A 24,478-nucleotide genomic window follows, 5' to 3' on the forward strand; every position below is an offset into this window, starting at 1 on the left:
GAAAGCGAATTTTACGTTCAACATTCCTACATGCCAGCTTTTACTATGTCCTCACCCAGACAATCTAGTTACTCTCAAGTCTCCATAGATTTTCCGCAACCATTGCTTATTGTATAAAGACTATTGATGGTTAGCTTTATCCTAAATATGTAATATTCTTATGTGTCCCTCAATGTACTAGGAATATATTAAATTATCGAAGTTTTGGTGAACTTATGATGCATTTTCGTAATTAAGCTGAATTTCAATTAATTTTATACAAAACCGAGTGTCAATAAATGACCTCTAGCTGAGGTCAAAATATGGGCTAGAGAAATTTATTGCTATTCCTAATGATTATGAAAGTATTATTTGTAGTTGTACTATAAACGAAATCATATTTATTTTGTATTTAAAATACTTTCTGCTAATATAACTAAAATTATATTTTTTTTGAAGAGACAGATCTTTATACTAATGGTTTGATAAATATTATAGAATTTCGGCATAAATTTATATATTAATTGCAATGAAACTTACCGCAAACAAAGCAGTATTTTTACTAGCTAAATAAATTATACGATGCATCTATATTCTGGAACAGTCGTTAACAATACGGAAATGGTTTTTAAAAAATACAAGTTTTCAAACTCAAAATTCGAATGAATTTGAATTTAGAATACCTTGTCGATTCGCTCGACGACTATCCTTAATTAATTGGTATAGGAAATAAGTATGAAATTTAATGATTTATTATACTTAGAGATCTTATAATTTACAGATGTAGGCGCTGCCTTTTAAACGAATCTAGTCCTTGTCCAAACCTGAGGCTTGCTTACTACTTGGAAGTCGGTTTTCAAAGTAATACAACGGTAAAGAGATAACTCCATATTATCACTGATACATAATATTGTATTAATAGTGACTGTACTACAGTATTAATATTCTGAGTGGGTCTCAAGAGTTTTCGACCGCGATTATATTAAACAAGAGCTTGTCGACTTTGTTTTTTAGGTCATCAAGAGTCGGTCATGTAAAATTATAATTTTTTTAATCACAAATTATTTCTTTCTGAACCCATTAATTAATTATAACGTACATTTCAATAGTAAAATAAATTAACAACTGAAAATAAAAATACATGACAAATAGTTGGTAGAATATTTAAGCACATTTATAAATACAATTAAATCTGTTTTCAAGTGTGTCAAATCGTTTTCTCTATTTGGAGTTTGATATTTGACAGTGCTCATACGCAGTGTGTGACTTGAGTTACGTTTTGGAATACGGATTTTAAACTATCTGTTACGTACTTTTGAAGTGGGATAGGATTGAGAATATGTTAATCCTGTATTAAAAGAACGATATCAATTCAACAACAACTATTGAATTCCGCCCTTCTCCTTGTAATAAAAAATTACATTAATTTGGTGACAATTTTATATTATTTCACAATTGTATAATATTGTGAGGAGACATTTTATGTGACTGTCGAAAACTTTTTACATTATTTTAAACAAAATTTAATTGCCTAATAGTTCAGAAGTATTTTCAAAGTACTTAAAACGTGTGTATGTTACTGTAAAAGCTGCAGTAAATCCTAAGATATTCCAGTAAAACCTAAGATCTACCAATTCCTAATGGTAAATGTCCTAAAAGGTACATGGAAGTGTTCATAATTGGTAGTACCTTTTTAGATGCCTAAGAAATCCTTTTGTATACCAGGCGGTAATAGACCAGGTTGAAATGCTTAAATGCACTTAAACCTGTCTATAAGAATACAGACAAATACAAAAGCTTCAATAATATTTCTAGAAAATAAATATGAGAATCCGACGCTACGATAAGAGCTCTAGTATCAAGCAAACATTCTATTATCAAGACGACCTTATTACAGCTGTCATCCGACGTAACATGAGGTATGCGTTTTATTATAAGAATGAGAATTTAATAATTTTTCTCTGTTTTCAACAATGAATAGTTTCTTTTGTAAACATGTTGCATACACATATTGGATGGTTTTTTCGCGATGTATCGCTTAGCTTGATAGACTTTAAGTCCCCAAAAATACTTAAAAATCAATGGTGCACTAATACATATAGCAGACGAGGCAAAGAGAGCTGGTTGGACTTTGAGCGAGGTGAAATACGAGGCTCAAAAATTTTTAGTACCTAGTTGAGTCTCTCTAGCTAATCATGAAACGATGCATCATTAATTTTTTTACAATCCATTTAACCTATCTCTTTATCTTTTAATGTATGTACGGTAAGAATAAGTTTATGTAATACAGAAGAATAAATATGTGACGGAGATATTTGAATCAATCATTAATTAATCAAATCAGATAACCTAATGTAAAATCAATTTATAATAATTACCAATTATCTTATACCTCCCATCTCGTAAAGGGGCTATGTAGCTCAAGGGTATGAGTTCTGCTACATCGCTACAAGGCTACGAGCTACGGCGTAGCTACATAGCAATAATGCGAACCGGAAATCGTAGCGTCGCTTGATTAAACAGCAGTTAGTTTCAAATCAAAATGATTATTTTGCTCTACTTCTATTTATTATTGTAGCAAATAAGGTAAAGTAGATCGCTGTATTATAATTGTCTATAAGAGGAATTTTAGATTGTGGGTGATGCGATTTCTGAGGTTATAAGTCCAAAACCACTCATTTTTTCATTCGGCGAAACTTTCTGAGTGAACCAGAACGTCTCTCAGCAATAGTAAATAGGGACACATATAGCTGATGCGAATAGATAAGTCGTTTTAATTCGACTATAACTAATGTAATATAGCAAAATATTAGTAAAATGCCACTACAAACCAAGGTATATAAAACGATAGATAAATAGTTACAATATATTGATGCCTCTTCGCTACTCTCATCGCCGTAAGAGCAGTGAAAGACATTTTCTTTTGCCCTCTGGCATTGAGAGTGTCCATGGGCGGCGGTATCACTTATCATCAGGTGAGCCTCCTGCCCGTTTGCCCCCTGTTCTATTAAAAAAAGAACTAGCAAACTGTGGAATCGACTACCGGTATGGATCATCCCTGGGCCATACGACCTATAATTGTTTAAAAATTGAGCATACTCCACGCTTTTCAGGCCTTTGCTGTCTATCCCTTATCTCTTAAAAAAAAATACATATTGAAAATTAAAAGCAAGATAATAAATGCTCTTTTCTCCATTGCCCATTATGAAATTACAAAGATTTGTTTGTTTTGTTGTTGTAGTTGGTAAAATTGTGTTCTAAAATGTGTTTTTACATATAACAACACTCACTTATACCCACGTGAATAAAGATAAAATTACATCAAAATGGGGTATCAATAGAACGTAAATGAAGGGCGCAATGAACTGAAAACCGTCTTGTCCCGTAACAAATTGGACCCGAGCCCTTAGTATATAAAATTCTTGTTGGATGTATTTTGAAACCTTTAATTATAAATACAGTATAAATAAATGGAAATACAGCGTATTTCTGTACATTAGTATATAATTGTCGAGCAAAGGATTACTGATTTAGTAGTAATCGACATTCAATGCCGATGATATGAAACTCGTAATAATTACTAGAATTTCAAAACTACGCAGGCTGGGGTACGTCGATTGCATGGACTACGATTGGGCAGCAGAAGAAGCTGATCTGCTGGAGATGAAAGCCTGCAAGTAGAGGGATTTAAGGGGTAGTTTCGAAGGCTAAGACGCTTTTTGTTTTCAGGGCTGAGTGAGAGAGATTTCAGAATTCTCTTTACAATGAGCCTTGAATTGATAGATAATTATGCCAAGTTAGCTAAGTAACAATGTACGTTGTCGAATGCTGTTGAATATAAAAATTACTATACAAAAGCTTTGTATAGTTTTATATATTTACGTATACATAGTATAAACAAGAAATTTCAAAAACGGACGCAGTTTTTTGGGCGCAGAAAAATCGTACTTGGAAAACGTTGAAAAATGAATAATTATACAAACACCTCCTAACTTTGTTAACATCATTACTTATAAGCCGAATTCAATTCTAAGGCTGGCTTAAATTTATACATCTCGGTAGCTAGACAGACAAAATGGCGGATAGTTATTATCAGTTCTGTAATATAATATTATAATCAATTCAACGAAATTCTTTTACTACTTTTAAATGCAAGTGATTTAAAATGTTTTGATAAAAAAAATTTAACTAAGACAATATATACACTCGTATATATATTGTCTTCTATATAAAATATTAACAATTTTTTATCAGTTAAAACGGTTAAACGGAATCAAATGAGACGGTATAAATAGCAACATGGTATTTCTTCTACCCACAGTTATTTTTATTAACATAATATTCAGATTATAAAATCTACTAAAGCTTTTTTCTAAAAGGCCGGCAACGCACTCGCGAGATCTCTAGCATCGAGAGTGTCCATGGGCGGCGGTATCACTTAACATCAGGTTAGTCTCCTGCCCGTTTGCCCCCTGTTCTATAAAAAAAAATAAAGCGTTCAACTCGAAAATTGTCAATTGTATCGAATGGCCGTTAAAGGCATATCGCAAAACTGATTGAAAGCCAAATTGGCATCGTTGTGTGTTCGTCACATCCACTGTGTATCGAAACTTATATGTTGTACAATGAAAGGGATGGTATAAATTTTAGGAGACGCTTTCAGAACTCTCATTATAAGCGAAAAGGTAAAAACGTTTATTTATTTATTAATATAATATGATCAAAATTGCTTTAGCGGTTGGTGTTTCGGAAGATGTAAGTTGAATGAAAATTGAGGATTTAAAATAATACGAAAATGATTTAGTTTTATGACGTTTGTTTTATAAATTAAATCTATATTTGATACGACGTTTGCCTTATCCTCAGTAAATTTATGGAATCTATTTCGGTTATGGAAAAATTATGTAAATACCTTAATAGCATTCGGTTTGGGTATGATAAGTATAGGTTATATGTACAGACTGTTTTAGTTTCTTTTCGTAATAATTAATATCCTCCAGTGACGCTGTATTCATATATTATTATTCTTCTTTTAGTTCCTCTTCATCGAAGCCGATTTCTCCATTCTACTAACACGTAGACCCTGGATTTCACCCCTTATAATTAATTGAAGGAGGTGGTAGCATGGCGCAACACTTGACCCAGATTAATATTCTGCAGAAGTTGTTTCGACATTCCTATTCGTTCTAGAACCTTCTCGTTAGAGACCTTCTGGATTCAGCTTATACGAAGAATGGGACGCATATTATGTTATTAATATTCGAGTGCTTCTAAGCATAAAGTATTATTACACTGTTATAATTCAATATATTTATCGAAGCTTTCATTGTGTTTCTGTGTTTATTTTAATCCAGTACTAGCGACCCGCCCCGGCTTCGCACGGGTGCAATGCTGATACTAAATACACTACAGAAAATCTGTGAACGTTGCATATAAAAATGTGGGTTATCCATAAGAGATAGACATATACCATCACGGACTTTTCTGTAGACCTTTTCAATGTGTACAATACTTAGTGCATTATTTTGATAAAACTCGTAGGGTTCAGCCTGCGTTTGCAATGTAAGCGGAAAAAATGTAATTATTTACGACATCACATTAGAAACCTCAAAAATAACAGTACTTCTCCACTATTTAATGGATGTTATTATAAATTAAATAAACCTTCCTCAAGAATCACTCTATCTATTTAAAAAAACCCCATCAAAATCCGTTGCGTAGTTTCAAAGATTTAAGCATACAAAGGGACATAGGGACATAGAAAGCGACTTTGTTTTATACCATGTAGTGATACTGTTAAACTGTAAAATTAATATTCGCATCTTATTTAATGAAAAATAAATTTATTATTCCTGACCTTACTGAGTGCCTCCTTGTATATACAAAATTTGTTAGCAACTGAGTCAATCCTGCCATAGTATCCAAACGTAGCGCCAGTATTTATTTGAAGTCTTCATTGTTGTGATTTATTGATTTTAATACCAATTAAGTGTTCTGCTTGGCAGTGCTAACGACCGCACTCGACTAGTCATTATCACTTTCTGTCATTAGTTTGACGCTGTTTTGAACAGTATATCAGAAACAAAGTTTTATACAAATACGTATTTTAACAAAACATTTTTGTATTGAAAACTCAAGCGTTCTGTGGGCGTATTTGAAATGGCACTAACATTGCACTCTTTGAACATAATAGTATACGAATTGTGTGGGTAGTGGTTGAGTTGTCAGAAGTAATATATAATACACTTGATGAAAAATTAATTTGTACTAATTGTGCTTATATATTTATCAATCAATCTTTCATTTTATTAGCTAATTTATTTATTTATAAAAATACCCTTACAAGTGACCTTAAATGGACAAGAATAAACAATATATAGTATTTACAGATGAAACAAAAAAAAATCAAACATGAAATTACATGATAAAAATAAAAGAAATTACCTAACTACTATAGGCACTTACAAATAATAAAACTTTTGCCAGCTCACTCAACGGACATCTAAAAAGGTCCATTAGCCTATGTATTTCGTTAAGTAATTAATGAATATATCAAATCATATGTGCCCTATTCAGAAGGTTAGTCCTAGGTTTGGGCACATGAAGTAACGACGGAAGTTTTAAGTTCTTAAAACATATGAAATCTTGCTACAGATACTTTTTCTTTCGAAACATGGTTTCCAAATGAGATAACAAAACTCGTCTTAGACTTCAGAAATTGTCAAAAGACATTATTCGGTTGAAGCGAATTATCGATTACCGAGTCTATCAAAGTTTTATAAAGTTTAAATGGGCGTGATATTTGATCCTTTTATGTGATATTGCTTTTTGTGCTATCTTCAATTCGTGTAAGCCACAAACGGCCATGTTTACATATTTCTACGTCCGTTTCCCTGGTTATTTTGTGACATATGCCGTAAATTTGGTTTGCATGGATATAGTGAGAAAGTCTTTTTGTGCACAGCCATGATCGAGAATCTAAGGGATGAGAGATGCACTCTTCAGCCACTGTGGCAATAGTAAAGTCTAATCTGAGAGCATAACAATTTGAACCTAACAAGCAAGACTTTAATGTGCATATATATAGAAAGAAAATCCTGTGGTTCGAACACACGACCTGATAAAGTATTATATTTAATGATTAAAAAACTTTATTTCTCATAACAAAATTATATTTTATTTACATGAGAAAGCAAGCAAATATATACGAGCAAGATACATGTCGCCATTAGCCGTCCCAATTTGAGTCCATTATCTAACATGCATCTTTTATGCCTTTTTGAATTTTTCAAACGTGTCAATATTGTAAATTTTAGACAATTTCAACTTCATCAAATCATTGCAACTTCATCTATACTTCATTTATACTGATGGCACGTGTAAATCGTGTTTCAGAAATGCACAGCTGAGCCGTGAACAGTAGCTAACCCAAGACATAAATGTCCATATGTATAATCCTTGCGTCCTTCAGGCTCACAGGCTATTGATTAAGCCTTCGCTTTGAGCCTCCCCGGAGTCGTTTTATCTAGAGCAACTGAAATTGCATTCTCCTTTGAATACACACAAACTCACATAGACATCTTGTTTAGTATAATTGGTATGTGATTTGAACTTTGGAGCTGTAGACGGTAAAAGTTAGGTTTAAAGAATTTTCTCAAAAAAGGTAAAAATGTCACTTACATGAGAACAATACCTCAGGTAAACATAACACTGTAGTCGTTCTCAAATAATCACAAATACTTACATGCAACAAACCTAAAAGAAAAGGAAACCAAAGACACACGAATAAAAACCAATTATAAGAAAATTTAATTAAAAGTAATTTTGTTTGACATGTTCATCCAGCCTCGATTTGAATGCATTGAAAGAAGTAATATTTTTATACTTTTGGGTAGTTTATTATACAGTTGTGTACCTTCGTAAGTAAACAAGTTAGTGAAGTTAAGCATAGATTTTTACAAAAAACTTTATTTTTTTATTATTTACAAAACCTTCGGTTACTAAGGCACTAATTGCGTACGAAATGTTTTATGTATTCCATCTAAATATCAAAACTACAATGTACCATATTATATTGATATATTAATTATGGTCTCTTAATTAATCAAGGTTTCACATAATTTCTCTAGGATAGAGAAAAGCGAAAGGTATGAAAAAAATCACTTAAAAATAAACGCAACTCAATTAATCACGAAACAGCTGCGTGTCTGCAAAGATAATTTTAAAAGAAATCGTTTCGTAAATACGGTATATTATTGGAAAACAGAATCAATAAAATCGGCACAATGCCGAGGTCTGCGCAAAATAAAAGCGTCCTTTCTATTGTGCCTGGTTTAATCAAATAAAATGGTAGTGGAATATTAATTCGCGACGTACGTGGAAAGATTATATTAAGCTTTTTGATTGTTTTTGCTTGATATAATACAAAATTGAAACGACAGTCATCGTAAATAAATGCATTTATCTCTCTGGAAGTTAGCATGTTTTAAAGACTGCCAACACCCTTGCTAGGCTTTGGCAATCTGTATCTTTATGGGCAATCTGTCTCTTATAAAATAAATGTTCTTAAATTTACTTGAAAACCTAATCTTTCTGTATATATAAAAATGAATTGCCTTCCATTTCTATCACTAACAACAGCCGAACCGATTTCGTTGATTATGATCTTGAAATTTTTGTGGAAGTTCTGCTTTTACCTGTAGTTATCATAAATATGATCAGTGTGGTCATCGTGGAGTGCGACTCTCATCGTTCAGGTTCAATCCCCGGCTGTGAACCAATGGAGTCACTTTCTATGTGCATTTAATTGCTCGAACGGTGAAGGAAAACATCGTGAGGAAACCGGCTTCCCAAAAAGTTGAGGACGTGTGTCAGGCATAGAAGGCTGACCACCTCGCTTAATAGATAACAAATGCTCATGAAACAGACAGAAAACTGAGGCCCAAACAAAGAAAAGTCTGACAAAGATAGACAGAGAAAGAAAGGTTGTGTAAATAATAAGTAATAACTGAAATAAAAACTATTTGAATTGAATTTTCTAATCAAAACCGTTTATAGTTAGGAAATATTTGATGTATTTTTAGAAATAAAAAATGTCACTGTCACATATATTTAAGGCCTTTCGAAAGTTGTATTTCATTTCTGTAGTATCAAGTTTGGTGGGTCTTAAAAAGCATTACATTTTGGACACAAATATATGTAGGTAATACATATAGTACAGTTACATATAGCATTAATGACGCGCCTGTTCATGACATTTGAGTATATTTTTCGTAAAAATTCGCGCACCGTTTCTCAATGTCATACAAAATGTGTCGGTTGCTCTTTATAAGATTCAGTAACATGACTGATTACACTCTCCCGTTACCTTAAAGGGTGGTTTTACATTACATTGATAATCAGCAAATATTTGTTGTTTGTTGACCTATATGGTTGGCAGGCATTACAAGATAAACAACACAGAACCGAATACATAAAATTTATTTAATTATATTAATATACAATTACAAACTAAAAATATATCTAATAACTAGCCTTAAAATTAAATTACTAAAAAATATTATTAAAAGGAGTCCCTTTAGGCAAGGTTCCGAAGATACTAGCAGCGTTCCCCCTTTGAATTGCTAGACTAATTCTTTGTGCGAGGTAGCTGCCAGCTCTTCGTTCTCCTGTGATGTCGACTAACCTTTTTGATAATTCCCTAAAAAGCTTTAATGCGCTAGGACCCCACGGACCAAGGGTCTCGACACCGAATGGGACAAAATCATATTCAGAGCCTAGACCCCTGTATTTGCAGACTTTAGCTTTTTCAGCCGCATCACAAGCCGCACCAGCTCTCTTGTTAGTTCCATGAAGATTGGAAGGGGCCAGTGTGTCTGAACAGGTGGCATCCCATACCAAAACCCGACCCATCTTCCATGGAATCAAACTCATACCGTCCGGTCTCTTGCCATCGTCTCTAGCAATTCCAGTCGGCTCAAGTAGATTAGGCACGTTGACGGTGGTAAGGGACCGATGTATGATATCGTTGAGTGCGGCATGTCTCGAGAAGCGGCCAGCACTTTTTTGACATGATAGTCCGTGATGTCCTAGTTTGTCGACATCACTGCCACAGGGACAAGTATGAGGAGCGCAGACCGGTACCCCAAGCCGCAGACAGGTTGCGATTCGGAGCGTGTCAGGTTCAAGAAATGTTCCTGTATTTGACGAAGGGTAAGCGTGAAGCCAATAGCCGGCCTCATGCGTACCCACGGCCAAAAGCCTAGCACGTGCTGAACCTGTACTACGGCTCAAAAGATTGTCATAAGTCATTTTACTGTCTATGTCGTCCCAGCTCCTCTGTGAATTTAGAGAAAATGGAAAATTTTGACCTGGGCATGCAATTAAGAAAGCGTTTCTAGCTTCTTCCAAGCCAGCAATCTCAAAGTTTGAAGGGGATGCCCTTAAAATTTGACTTATGAGATTTGCTGAACTATGGACAGAAGATAGGAAAGCTGGTAAAGCGACACTGGAAATTTTGCGAATCCCCAAACCACCATAACGGATTGGTAATGATGCTTGGGTCCACGATTGCTCGTTCAGCTGTATATTAAGAAGCGATTCTAAGCTAATTTTGATTACCTCGTCTACTTGTGTCAAAAGATCTGGGTGATTCCAAAAGGAGCAGCAACGGAGCACATATGTAAATTTTGGGACAAAAAGACAGTTTTTTAAGATGCAAAGTGCATAATGCGGACTAATTTCAAGGAGACGATCAGCAGAATTTTTAAACTTATTAATAGAATTATTAATATATTCAAAAATAGATTCATCAAAAATTGGAGAACCTAAAAGGTAAAGGGAATTACTATTAACTATTTTAATATTTGGAGCCAAAATCTGAAATTTTTGTTTTACTGTATTTAAATTTAAGTCGCAGTTATTTATGAACAGTTCGCATTTGCTGAGATTTAGCTGCAAACCAATGGCTTCAAATTTAGATTTTATTAAAAATAGGTCCGAAAAAACAGTGTCCACATCACCTCCTAGTGTGCCGTCGTCTAAATACCAAACGTTGAAATTTGAATTTAAATTTTTGATTATTTTATTTATTGCCAAACTAAAAATTGCAGGCCCAAGGGGATCACCCTGTTGACAACCTACTTCTGAGGACAGTTCATTTGTACGATATAACAATTTTGTTGGATCAGCGTAACTGAGAAGAAGATAATTATATATTTCAGGTATATGTTGTTTTACTTCCGTCAACAGGGTATCCCTATTAACTGAATTAAAAGCATTTTTTACATCAATTTTTAGCAACACGTCTGGCTTTCCGTAAGTTAGGAAAGAGCGTAGGGCATGGACGGCTGCCTCACACCCTCCTTTTACACCGAAACCTAACTGTACGGGTTCAAATTCTGAATTTAATTTTGGTAAAATATGTCGAACAGCAATTTTTGAAGCCAGACGTCTTAGTGTTGAACCAACAGCAATTGGTCTTACGCCTCCATCCTTTTTTGTGAGGGCAATGAGGTTCGCGCCGAAAAGAATGGGAACAATTTCTGCATTGATTTTACCTGAATACATAAAATTGATTAATTTTGTTAACGAATTTACTAGTTGCTCGCCTGCATCACCCACAGAATGCGATGTTAAATCTTTTAAATGTTGGGGTGTTATCCCATCCAATCCTGATGCCGAACCAGGTTTAAATGATAAAATGGCATAATTAACATCTTTATTTTGAATGTGTAGGCATGCTTGACCTGCTGTTGGTGGGTCGAGAAAATATGGGTTTTTTGGAGCTGAGGGATGTTTTGTCCGTAAAGCCTGAAGGGTGTCAGGGGTGTCTGGTGATAGCACGTCGTTGGAGAACAAAAGGCGAGCGGCACCTTTAAGATCTCCGTCACAAATTTTGTTTTCTATAAGTTTGTTGCGATTACGAGGGGCATCATGCTTGATTAAAGGTGCAAGAGAAGGCAAGGAGCTTACATCACAGTTATTTTTAATTTTTTGTGTCAATGATAAATTCTGTTCATCAGTTTTTATTGTATGTAATGTGCTGTATGTAAATAAAAATAGGTTCTGCCAGTCTTGAGTACAATTGTTGATGTAACATTTCTTGATTAATTTTGTCAAATGTGTGGCAACAGTTATTCGTGCTCCTCGAGGGATTCTTTTAACTATTGGTATACTATTTTTTAAATGGCTAAGATATGTATGAAAAGGACTTGGATCGTTGGCTACATAAGTGGGCGCACTCGCAATAATGGGATAGGTTTTAGAGATTGAACAGGTTTGACTAAGGCATTTCTTGTGTGTTTTGGTAATGTGAATGTTGAGGTTGAAAAATAAATAACTTAAATCTAAATTTAAAACACTAAAGAAACTTAAAATAAACACTCAAAAAATATAAAACTCAAAGTCAATATCACTGCTTATTATGGTAACTTGTAAGAAAGGCAGCCTTAGCAAACACGATGTCAACAGCGAAGAGCCAGAGCAAAAACATATGCATAATGCGGAAGCGAATGCGGAAGCACAAACACAAACAAAAGCAAAAACACAGAGAAAAAAGTATAGTTCGCTATTAAAATTTTTTCAATTTTTTCCACTCACATTTTTCCCCACCTCAAAATTTTACTTGTTTAAAATTTTTGTTTATTTCATTTTCAGCCATTATATTTCAATCGTTTGTTGATTGTTCAATTTTATTTCATTAAAATATTTTTTAAATTCTCAAAAATATTATTTTTGATGTTGTCACTTTGACATCATTTTCATCTTTTTTTTCATCTTTAATTAAATTAAATACGTACCGAATTATGTACGTATTTAATTTAATTTTTCCGAGTAAAATATATTGGAACCATTTTGTATAATTTTATACTCTATACTTACTGGAATGTGGTAGGTAAAATATATTACTGTCATCAAATTTTTGTAGCAATGATGATCTCTTCGAACATTTATTAAGAATTTGATATATTCGGCAGTGGGTTGATCGATTAAAAAAACCTAATCCCCATTGTTAAACAAATAACAATTTTTAAATAATTAATAAGTAATATTTGTAATTGGAAGTGTTATATTTTTGATAATATTTATGTTCACCGAAATTGTCATATAGTTTTGGAATTAATGTAACATATACTACAGAAAATGATATTTTACTGTAAGATGATTTTATTTTTTGAAAAGTAGTTTTAGAATGACTTTATTTCTCATAAGTATTGCGGCATTCAATGATTCAAAAATACTTGTCTCGTCTTGGAATCAAACAGAACCAAATGTGACAAAAAACACGCCATATTTTTTTAATGTTAATCAAGAGAAGAAATAATAATAATTATTACTACAATTACTACTACTACTATTATTAATACAACGGAGAATGTAAAAGTCAAATTTCAATGATCGTGTTTGGTCGATTAAGAAAATCCCCTACTTAAATGCAAGTATTCTCTGCTTCAGCAAGTCAAGACCACTCAAAATAATATAAATCCCTAAAAGCCTTTATCCCAAACCGAGTAGTGGCTGGAATGGAATGGCTAATACTGGAATTTGCTTCCGGAAAGTGTAATACGCAATTACACATCAGCTTATTAAGGTACTATTGTGTTTATCTACACAATAGATATAAGTCAACTAGATAACATAACACGTTCATAGAATTACTTTTGTTTCGTAGCGCGATAAGGCTTTTTAGCGAATTATCAAAAAGGTTAGTCGACATCACAGGAGAACGAAGAGCTGGCAGCTACCTCGCACAAAGAATTAGTCTAGCTATTCAAAGGGCTGCCAGTATCTTCGGAACCTTGCCTAAAGGGACTCCTTTTAATAATATTTTTCAACTATTAAATTTTAAGGTTAGTTATTAGGTAAATTTTTATGTATTATGTTATTTGTTTTGAATAAATATTTTTGTTAAATTAAATTAAACTATGTAACAATTCATAAAAGACTATCGGTGTCAATAAGATAAGACTGACTGGTTTGGTCTTGGTATCATTATCTGGAAACTATCTACACATAACATTTATGCATTGTTTACACATAAATGTTTCTCGTATTGTCGTACTCTCCGAACTCCCAAAGCTTTGTTTATTTATGCTAATCTTAATTGCTTCGTCAACGCTCTTGGATAATTTGAATAAGCCAAAGGAACCTCATTCAGTGTTATTATGATAGGGATCAATTATATCAAGGGCTTCTTTATATCTTGAACCTGATTAAATATTTATGATATAATTATTTAAGACTTCTTAAAGAAGCCTCCTCAAATTGGATCCATCTATCTCTGTTTTGAGCATTTTTATTCCAATTTTCTTCATCATATTCCTTGAGCTCGTTAGCCCACCATGTTTTATTTAATTCGAATGATTTTGATTTACTTCCAAATTTTATGGATGTTGATTTGTAAATTTGAATAATTATTATTATATGTAATCAACTCTGATGTTATAAAAACGGAATCAAAAGCAATTCATTCCCGTAAATGAAATATCAAAACGAGAAACTTGTCTGTCTTCCCGGAATCATAAATTTCAAACTTTCTGAAATCATTAAAAAGGTAAGGGTTTGAGCGAAGTAATTACGAATTGTAATTTTCTGAATTAGTTTTGTTTTGATCTGGGCATAGTTAAAGCTAAATTAATTACTTAAATATCTTTTAATATTATAATATATAATATATATATTATTTTAAGGTTTGACACAAATTTTATGTAAATTTTAGTTAAAAATTATTTAGAGTATAATTGTGCAATAATATTACGTCAATTATTCAGAACACACACATACACAGACACACACATACACAAACACACACACATACACATACACCATGTGGTTTCCTCATAATATATATATTCCTTATGTTTATACTATTGTAGAAAAACGTATATATTTCTAATTTTGTTAACATACATACTGTAACCATAATTATCTATTCTTTACTTATAATCATTTTGTCGATCCGAAGTGGTGGAGGCCTGATGACCTGTGACACAGGTGTACAACCTTTAACAGGCATCAGTCTCACATAAACAATAACAATTACTCCAAAGAAGAATGACAATTATTGTATATGTTTTTGTGAGAAATAAAATAAATATATTAATATATTATTATTATTTTAATTAAGCAGTGTTGGTGACTTCAGCATGCTCTATGTGTGTCTATGGACGCATTTAACATTCGCTCGAACGGTGAAGGAAAACATCGTGAGGAAACCGACTTGCCTTTGACTGAAAAAGTCGACGGCGTGTGTCAGGAGGCTGATCACTTACTTGCCTATTAGATTGCCAAAATGAAGAAGAAACTGAAATGAAGAAAAAACAATCTAAGGCCCAAACCTAACAAATTAAAGTTCTGATTTATTTTAATAAAGTATCCAGTTCCATAAGATGCACAAGTAATATTTTTTTATCTCAATGTAAAACATGAATGACTCTAGCAATAGAGTAAACTGATTTAGCCGATTTAGAGTTAAATTTTTAGGGACGTTAAATAATTTGAGAAAAACAAATCTTGTACATGTTTGATGTAGGTGCCGAATGGAGTTCTATTTAAATACGAATCATTCAATTCATTGATTTTCTCTTCTTCATTAAAAGCAAACGGAAGATATCTTTACTTATATTTAACGGTTCTCGTATTGTCACACAATAAGATCGAAGTGTATTAGAATCATTTAGTACCCGCAGCTGCGTTACATCGTCGGACTTCGAAGGTGATACAGATGGAATTTCGTATTCTGAGTCGTCTGTTGTTCCACAACAGAGCGTTTTTAAGCAGTTTAGGTAGTTTCTGCCGCACACTACCACCATATGGGACCAGCTGAGGACTAAAATATTTGCGAACCAATTTGACATAAGATCATGCAAGGCGTACCAATTCTTAATAAGCCGGAAACGCAATTGCGAGTCCTCTGGCAATGTATCTATAAGCGGCGGTATGAGATAAGCATTCTGCCCGTTTGCTCTAAAAAAAAACAATATTACAATTATGACTAATCGTAGTCCTGAGTGACGGGTAATTCAGTTTTGCTGGATTTAATTGAATAATTCAACATATATACGCGTAACTTAGCCCAGAGCACATACATTTCATTTCCGGTGAAATAATCAATCTGCAGGTAAAAAAAAGAATCTCACATATAACATCTTGATTTATAAATCAAAACCAACCTTTTAGGGCTGGACCTCAGATTTGTATTTCATGATCTTTTATTTCTATTAGGCACGTGATCAACCTGCTTGATACACACCGTCAACTTTTTGGGTCTAAGGCATGCCGTTGTCCTCAAGTAGTTTTCGTGTTTTTGTTTGTGTGTTTAATGTGCACATATAAAGAAAGTAATTGAGTACAGTCGGGGACCGAACCTACGACTCCAACGATGAAAGTTGCACGCTAGCCACTCGGTCAACACTGCTATTTGCATATAAGTGACATTTTCCGCGACAAAAAATTATTTCCGGCATAACTTTTTATTTTATGGAACAGGGGTTAAGGCCGATGTTAAGTGATACCCATGGCCACTCAATTCCAGAGGGTTCGCGAGGGCGTTGCAGGCCTTTTAATTATTTATGAAAAAATTACGTTTAGTCACTGGTTACGGTAGTTTGAACATACAACCGAATAGAATTATCTATAAAATATTCACCCCGAGTAATCCATAGTGCTTATCTTAGAAAAAACGATATGCCAAAGGTACTTTTAAAGTAAAGAGTATCGGAATTTTCTCTTTGAGCACTTTCCTTTGAGCGGCGAATTTTCTTTGCGTTTCCCTACAACTGACGGTTTGCGTAAATGACAGTTTATTGTAAACCTTATTTCAGTGTGGTTAGAGTTTAAAATAGCACGCAATTGTTTTATGGTTCTGTCGTAAAATCAATGGACACCTGAAAACGATTGGACATTGTTTCAGTTCATTGTGTGCTGTAAATCATTTTATTGAATTGAAAGCTAAAAGGAGAGTCATTAAACAGTATGGGATTGTAAAGTATTTTGTTCTACTTTTATTATTTAGTGTTTATTTAAAAGCTGTGGATACGTAAGTACCTCTTACCAAAAGAGTACCGAGAGTCTTTTACGCCGGCTTTTTCTCTCGGCCAACACCCTCTGTCTTCCTTGCCGATGAGTAGGGATGCCAACAGGTTTGAATTTAATGACGTGGAATAAGTGATACCATCATGATCTAATGTTCCAAATAAACGTATTTCATTTCATTTCTAATGTCGTTCCAAGGTTTAAAATCTGCAGAATTTTCCTAAACTAGAAGTTTACGCACCTCTCATTCGAACTCATATATTTGTGAAATATCAGAATAAACACTGCTTACCCAGAGTTTGTGATGTACGGTAGTGTGTTTATCTGATACCCTAATCCGCGTCGTAATACTTTTGCTTAGTGGTAAGTAAAACATTACTAGTAAAATCTAAACCTGGAACGGTATTATGATTACCAGAGTTGTCATATGTTTTAGAAAATATGTACTGTAGATATATATAATGTTTGGTTTCGTCTCGTCTTTTCTTTAGTTGGAAAATGCGTTACGCATATCTTCCTGCGGCACGGTTGCCTGGTGGTGAAAGGTTATGTGGAACTCGCCACTGTACATACCCACTAAAGCTCCACGGCGCGGCGCCACCAACAATCGCCCGAGGCAGGACAGGTTAAAGCTTAGCTCTTTTCTCTTTCGTCTCGACTCTGAACCAACTCTTAATCATCTTATTCTAATAAAATAGTTTATTTTTCATACTGACCAAATATATAACTTAAGTTCAATAAGAAACAAATAGTAGAGCCGACTGTTTATCATTATTAAGAAAGGGAAATATTTAGTTGAACTAAATAAAAATGCTTTCTCTAGAATAGTTAGGGACCAAACTAATTACAGCACGCCCAAAAAGAGTCATCGCAACACACGACAACAATTACAACATACAACAACGACAACCATTTCATTTTTATTATCATTATAAATATATTATTATTATTATTATTTCAGATGTTATTTTTTTGAACAAATTACTTAACTAACTTAAATTTCTCAATTTGAGATCCTAACCTTTATCACTTATGGGATGAAGAAGGTATAATATGGCCTCTCGTCAAGCATCTTTTTCCTTCTGCGTAACATTCAAACACATTCAAAACACAAACGCCCCTTTGAATCAAAGAAAAGAGCCCCAAATACCAATAGAATTTTCTACGTTCGTCGGGTCATGACGATACTGAATTTTTATCATAAAAAGATTCGGAATTTTACAAGAGATAGGATTATCGAGATCCGATTGGCTTCCATGAATTATTCATCAACTTCTGACTTTCGCGAAAATAAATACCACCGTTTAGAAGATTAGCATATTTATTGTCGTGTTCTTCTATGGCACTTTGTTCCCGATTACATTTGACAGATTAGCGCGTATGCCATGTCAGTGACAAAACAATTACAAACTTAAATCTACTTATAAATAACTTAATTACAGAAAAGTGAATACTGTTTAGAGACGGGAGCTGAATTTAAAGCCGTAGACAAATTTATAGAGACAGATAAAACAATACGATATTATGCATTACATTTATCCTTATTGTCAAGTTTAAATTGGGAGATTAGTTACTTAAACTTAATTTGCTTTTGTACAATATCGATTCTTTGGGATGCAATGTACCTATTTTCATCTGATGACGGACCGTTTTTTCATAGATAGCGACATATATAAACTCCTTTAACGGATAAACTTAAAAAATCGAGAGTATTACTATGTTGTTACTCATTTGTTTAGTCAATAAAGAGTTTATATCTGCTAAAGATGTTTTAAATATGTTATTATTGCCAATATTGTATCAAAAATTGTAGGTGCTAACTATTATAAAATACTCCAATATTTAGATATTATATTAACCAGTTTCAATTGACCTACAAGCGTTACAACAATACTTTCTAAACGGTGGTACAACGCAGTTCCGTTCTAGCTGGTCTTTTGTGAAGAGCTCGCAGTATTGCGTTGTATCGTTAGCTGGACAGGCGGGCCTCGTTGGACATCTTCGAAGTCGGCAGCGTCTGCGCCTCTCTCGGGGCTTGGGACCACAGTGGCTGTCGTCTGATGCTGGACACATTAGTGGACGTATAGACACACCGCGACCACATGTTGTTGAACACTGAAAATAAATATGAAATGGTTAACCTTTTGATGTGAAACATCTATAGACGCACGTAAAACCGATTTCTGGCGTGGCGACGCATGCCGTGGCGACGCGTCACCACGCTATATGATATACAACAGTCTAAATGCAGTAGTAAATTAACCATTAAAAATATTTAATGAAAATAATGTTCATTCAACAAATAGTCATCGTTACCTGGAAAAAAATCGTAATATTTTATTATATCATTATGACATATTTAGTTGATATCACAGTCTGGTCTTTTCTGCATATTACTTTTACAAAATAATGTCGATGTTTCACATCTGCCATGCGTGCCGTGACGGCTGACATTTTTTTCTCTAAAAGAATATGACACCATACTTGGAGAACAACTAAAACCCCAAGGTCCTTACTGAACTAACAACCCGTTGGCAAGAGAAAACCCGGTAGACTCAGGCTGCGTCTGAGGGGTGGAGTTGTCAATTACCTCGAAACATTAACCAACATATGGATTCGAAGTTGGACGTGGGAAGCACTGGATACATTGCGATGGCAAAGTCTACTTGAACAGGCAAAGGCCCACAAGGGTCATTGACGATGATGATGACTTGGCGAACGGAGTAACTTAAGTCATTCAAATTTATTAAATATCTATTATTATATTGATAACAATACTTTCTCAAAAACTGGCAATTAAATTATACCAAATATAAAAATTGGCCGCATTTTCCTGCATCGACCGTTTCTGTGTTAACAAGAAATTGACAACAAAATATGGTAAAGAGAGTTATTTTAAATACAGAATTCCAAAGTCGTGTTCCTTTCTTCCATATGGTTAATTCAAATAGCGACATTTCCAAAGAATAGATGGACGAAGAGTAAGTACCTGAGTCCAAGGCATCTCTTGCCAGTACACAGGACAGGGCAGCCGATTGCATGGCTGTATCTTAGCAGGGACAGTTGGCGGACATAACGCTGGTGAAACACTGCGTCGTATCAGCTCTCTACGTGTGGATGTACTGAAACACAATTTGCTTAAAGGTGTTAAATTGTAAACATTGTTTTTGTTGGTAAATGATAATAATAAGATATTTTGCACATGTTTGGCTATAAAGTACATGTAATGAGACGTTATTTCAATCATCTGAATTTGGCGCGCTTCGCATTTGATAAGTTGTCTGTGAAAGTACGCACGATGAAATGGCGGATGACGTACAGATTATTTAGTGCATTGTATTTTTATAAAAAGATAGATTAAAGGATATAATTGAGGAGGTGATATTAGTGAACTTTGAAGTGCTGTATTATTATAAAAGTGTGATCAAAAATGAAATAATAAAATACTACTAACTAAATAATATAATATCTTATACACTTACTAACAATTGGAAACCCTATTTCTCGATATTAGCTCGGCGTTTGTCACAGAATACGAGTTGTGAACAATGATGTTAGAAATAGAAAGTATTTATTAAACAATAATTTGAGACCTCGGCTTGGTTATTCGAAGCAAATATTAATTATAATATATTTCTATTTATATAATATATTTCATCCAAAAATAATGAAAGAGCGTGTAAAATAAATGATATATTTTCATTCAACTAGAAATGTGACAAATATAATATATTATGATCCAAAAATTACATAAGAAATTCAAAAATTGTATACAACCTAGTTTCGGGTGTATATCACACTGATAAATGCTTCAATACAAACATAAAATATTTTTTATTTCGTTATTTGCCTGAAAATTCATTATTTTTATTTCATAACATCATATGAGTACTGGTCAGCATAATTAATTATTTTACACTTGCAATATTTCAATTTATATAATAATAGTTAATTTTTAGTCTGTGCTTATGTGGGTTCTAATTCAGTCGAAATATTTGTAATTTTTAGTTTCATTGTAAACATTTACGTATTTAATTATATACATGCCTTGATCAACTGACGGAATATCTTTCAGGCCACTATTTAAACGGCCTATTAATTAAATAGCTAGGCTGGTAATTGAACGGCTAAGCTAGTCGGTAAATCAAATCATTTATTTCAATAAGGACACCTAAAATGGCACTATTGAACGTTAAATAAAATACATAGATGATTCTAGTTGCCCCTTCCAAATGGTTTCGTAAGGAGAAGAATAGGCAAGAAACTTCACACTTACTGTTTTAAAATAGAATGCTGCGACATATATACCTTCTATATAAATGTATATCTATATAAATAGGTGACCTCTGCGTTTGATAAGGCTCATTATAAAAAAGTCAAGACCGTAAATAAAGCTTTTGAAGCTAAAAATAGCATTGATCGCACAAGTTGGAGCTCAAAGTTGTCTCGTTACCTGACGTTAACCGGCACGCAGAACAGCTGTCTCTCTTGAACACCGCCATCCCCGCAGGTGGCACTGCACTCCTCCCACCCGGCCCCCACCCATTTAAACGAGCAACTGCCGAAAAGATTAATATTAGCGGAATTTTCTGTTGTTTGTGATATGGGCTTCGGGTGAATTAATTTTGCTGGAAAATAGTGTAGGAAATCCTCAATTCTAGAAAATGATTCTTAACTTTAATGTTAGTTACAATTCGGTATTAGTGTATGTGTGTGTGTAAAAATAAAAAACTCTAATTAAAGGGATTTTTTTGGTGTAAAAGTCTTCGTTGCTTAGATCTGGAAGTATGACAAAGGAACATCTTATCATGACAATATATTCTCGTTCTGATTAAGTTTTTTTTCATTACATCCGCTTGATTTGTAAGCCAAGGCTGGGTTTATTTATTTATGTCTTTGTATTTTTATATCTCGATACCTGTGAAATAAGACTACCAAAGTCTACTAGTCCAAATTTTAAAGGTACATCTTAACTTTTAACAATAATTATAAAAAAAACTTTACTGTTCTTATTATTATAATTACCGGGACATAGGATAGGACATTAAAATAAAACTATACCTTTTTCTATAAATATAAGGTAAAAGGATATCGGATTACAAAATGTAAATAAAGAAAAGACAATACTCGTTCCAAGCCAATATATTCCATTGGACGCGTCGTCTTGAGCCACCTTGACGCTTCATTGAAATTCAATCTTGTAAGCGAAACCACTATTGTAAAGCTGTATTTTTGTTATACATATTGTAAATAAATTCAATGTCTTGAATTCTTAATAAATATGTAATTAAGGCTTTTTAGGGAATTATCAAAAAGGTTAGTCGACATCACAGGAGAACGAAGAACTGGCAGATACCTCGCACAAAGAATTAGTCTAGCTATTCAAAGGGGGAACGCTGCCAGTATCTTCGGAACCTTGCCTAAAGGGGGAGTCCCTTTAATAATATTTTTTAATAATTAAATTTTAAGGTTAGTTATTAGGTATATTTGTATGTATTATGTTATTTGTTTTGAATAAAGTTTAGTCCTTTTTAATAATTATGTTTACGGTATTAACAATATTCTTAAACTACGTAATAATAAAAATTAAGAATGGATAAATAGAACAGTTCGGTCTCTGTGGTACCTTTAATGTTGGAGGCATTTCTAGCTGTGTTGCGATACTTATTCGAGAAAAGCACCAGATGTGAGGTCACTAGGACTAACCAGGCAATTATAAAATAAATATTTAGTATGCGACTGTGGATTGGCCCAAGAGTTTCTACTCCACAACACAATCCACATTGGAGAAAAGACGGCTCTATTTGAGCCGTTTTATTCTCTGCGGCCGTGCCAGCTTTTATCCTTTATAATGTAATTGTTCAGATTTGAAAATCAACATTGTTAAAAATTATTTAAAATTACATTCAAGTTTCATAGTGCATATATCTCGAATATACTTTTCTTTTATAAAATCCCAGAGGCTCTTTTATCTCTGCCTTTTAACAAATGTATTAAATAAATGCCGTGTAAGAAGGCTTACTATAAAGTTATTGATTATATAGTTGATAAAATGGTCTGGGACTAGTGCTAGGCAAGCTGCTTTAAATTAATTTGCGATATTTGTTTTAAAATAAGTGTTGTTTGATGATTGGCTATTTTAAAAGGCTCTTTTCTCGGCCTACACCCTTTGTCTTCTTTGCCGATGAGTAAGGATGTCTGCGATACAAATTTAATAACGCGGAATTAGTGATACTTGTATCTTATATTCCATAATAAACATATTTTATTTTATTTTTATTGATTGATAGCTTGTTTAATAACTTTGTGGCTCAACTATATATATATATAAATGAGGGAAACGAAAAACTAAACCTAAAAAATCCTTTCGAGTCTATAATGAAAATAGGTTAATTGACTGGAATATAACGATTTTGTTGAAACGGTTGAGTTGAAATAAACGCAGCGCGGGCCGAAGCTGCGATCTGAAGGCAAGTTATAAATTAGAATTAGTTTTGTATTATTACTTTATGACAGAAATAGAAAATAAGCTGGAGCCGATTGTGGCTATACACATATAGCTACTTTATATATTAAAAATCTACATAATCTTAGGTAGATTATACCAGCAATACTCTTCACAAAGACACTTATTACAAAGGGATATTAAACATGTATTTTCCGCCCGCAGTTATTTTCCGTTTATTTATTTAGGACTGCGGCGGCCGCTTGATGTATAGTTGAGGCTTAAATATGGATTTGTGAAATTGTTATCAGATATGGAGAATATATAAGAGGCCGTTCCAGCATTATGTAAGCAGATTTACTGCAAATAATCCCCCCACTCCCTCCTCTTGTCGGAATTGCAGGAATCCTCGAAAATGCATATCGTTTTCAAGCATAGACTTACTGAATGTACAAGAAAACTACTGTTGACTTTATCACCAAATAGGAAAATTGAAGACCCCTATAGTGCTTACGTAATTCTTGTCCCCTTATTAAAAGTTCTTTGTTTGTTACTCATAATATAGAAAAATAAAAATATGTGCGTTCTAGTGTACACGCGTAAGAAGTGAAACTTCTTCATTGCCTTATTTTTCGAATAATTATCTACTATATGCAACTTTACAGAAATTGGTTAAATTTAATAAAAGGCTTTAAATATCATAGACACATACAAATAATAATAATAATTTTACTTTATTACTGCTAAGATTATTACGGTATTTAATTTATTGTTATAGAATTATTACTATAAATGTTTTTATATTTTTTGTTATTAATGGCTTCGAATCTCTTCGAATCAACCGTGACATGGGCAAGAGAAAGGTGGCGCGTAACCGAAAAATGTGACGGTAATTTTTTCCCTACACCGATAAAAAAGTGTCACTTCAAACATGATGTCGAAATTCGGACGCTAGACATGTCAGAATAGCTAAGGCTAGCTTTCGTTTTAATGAAAGCGAAAGAAAAATATATAAGCGAA

General features: G+C 33.4%; 1 protein-coding gene across 1 annotated transcript in view; it reads right to left on the bottom strand.

Moving 5' to 3' along the window:
* Nucleotides 1–18,316: 18,316 nt before the first annotated feature.
* Nucleotides 18,317–24,478, bottom strand: part of LOC110995615 (A disintegrin and metalloproteinase with thrombospondin motifs 3) — a 47,529-nt gene continuing 41,367 nt past the window's right edge. Inside the window, exons 15-17 of the mRNA XM_022262867.2 lie at nucleotides 21,467–21,571; nucleotides 20,003–20,135; nucleotides 18,317–19,128 (exon numbers count right to left, since the gene is read on the bottom strand). Coding sequence (XP_022118559.2) covers nucleotides 18,868–19,128; nucleotides 20,003–20,135; nucleotides 21,467–21,571 — 499 coding nt within the window. The 3' untranslated portion in view covers nucleotides 18,317–18,867. The remainder of the gene's footprint in view (nucleotides 19,129–20,002; nucleotides 20,136–21,466; nucleotides 21,572–24,478) is intronic.

This window comes from Pieris rapae, chromosome 2, assembly GCF_905147795.1.
Source record: "Pieris rapae chromosome 2, ilPieRapa1.1, whole genome shotgun sequence".
Lineage (NCBI taxonomy): Eukaryota > Metazoa > Arthropoda > Insecta > Lepidoptera > Pieridae > Pieris > Pieris rapae.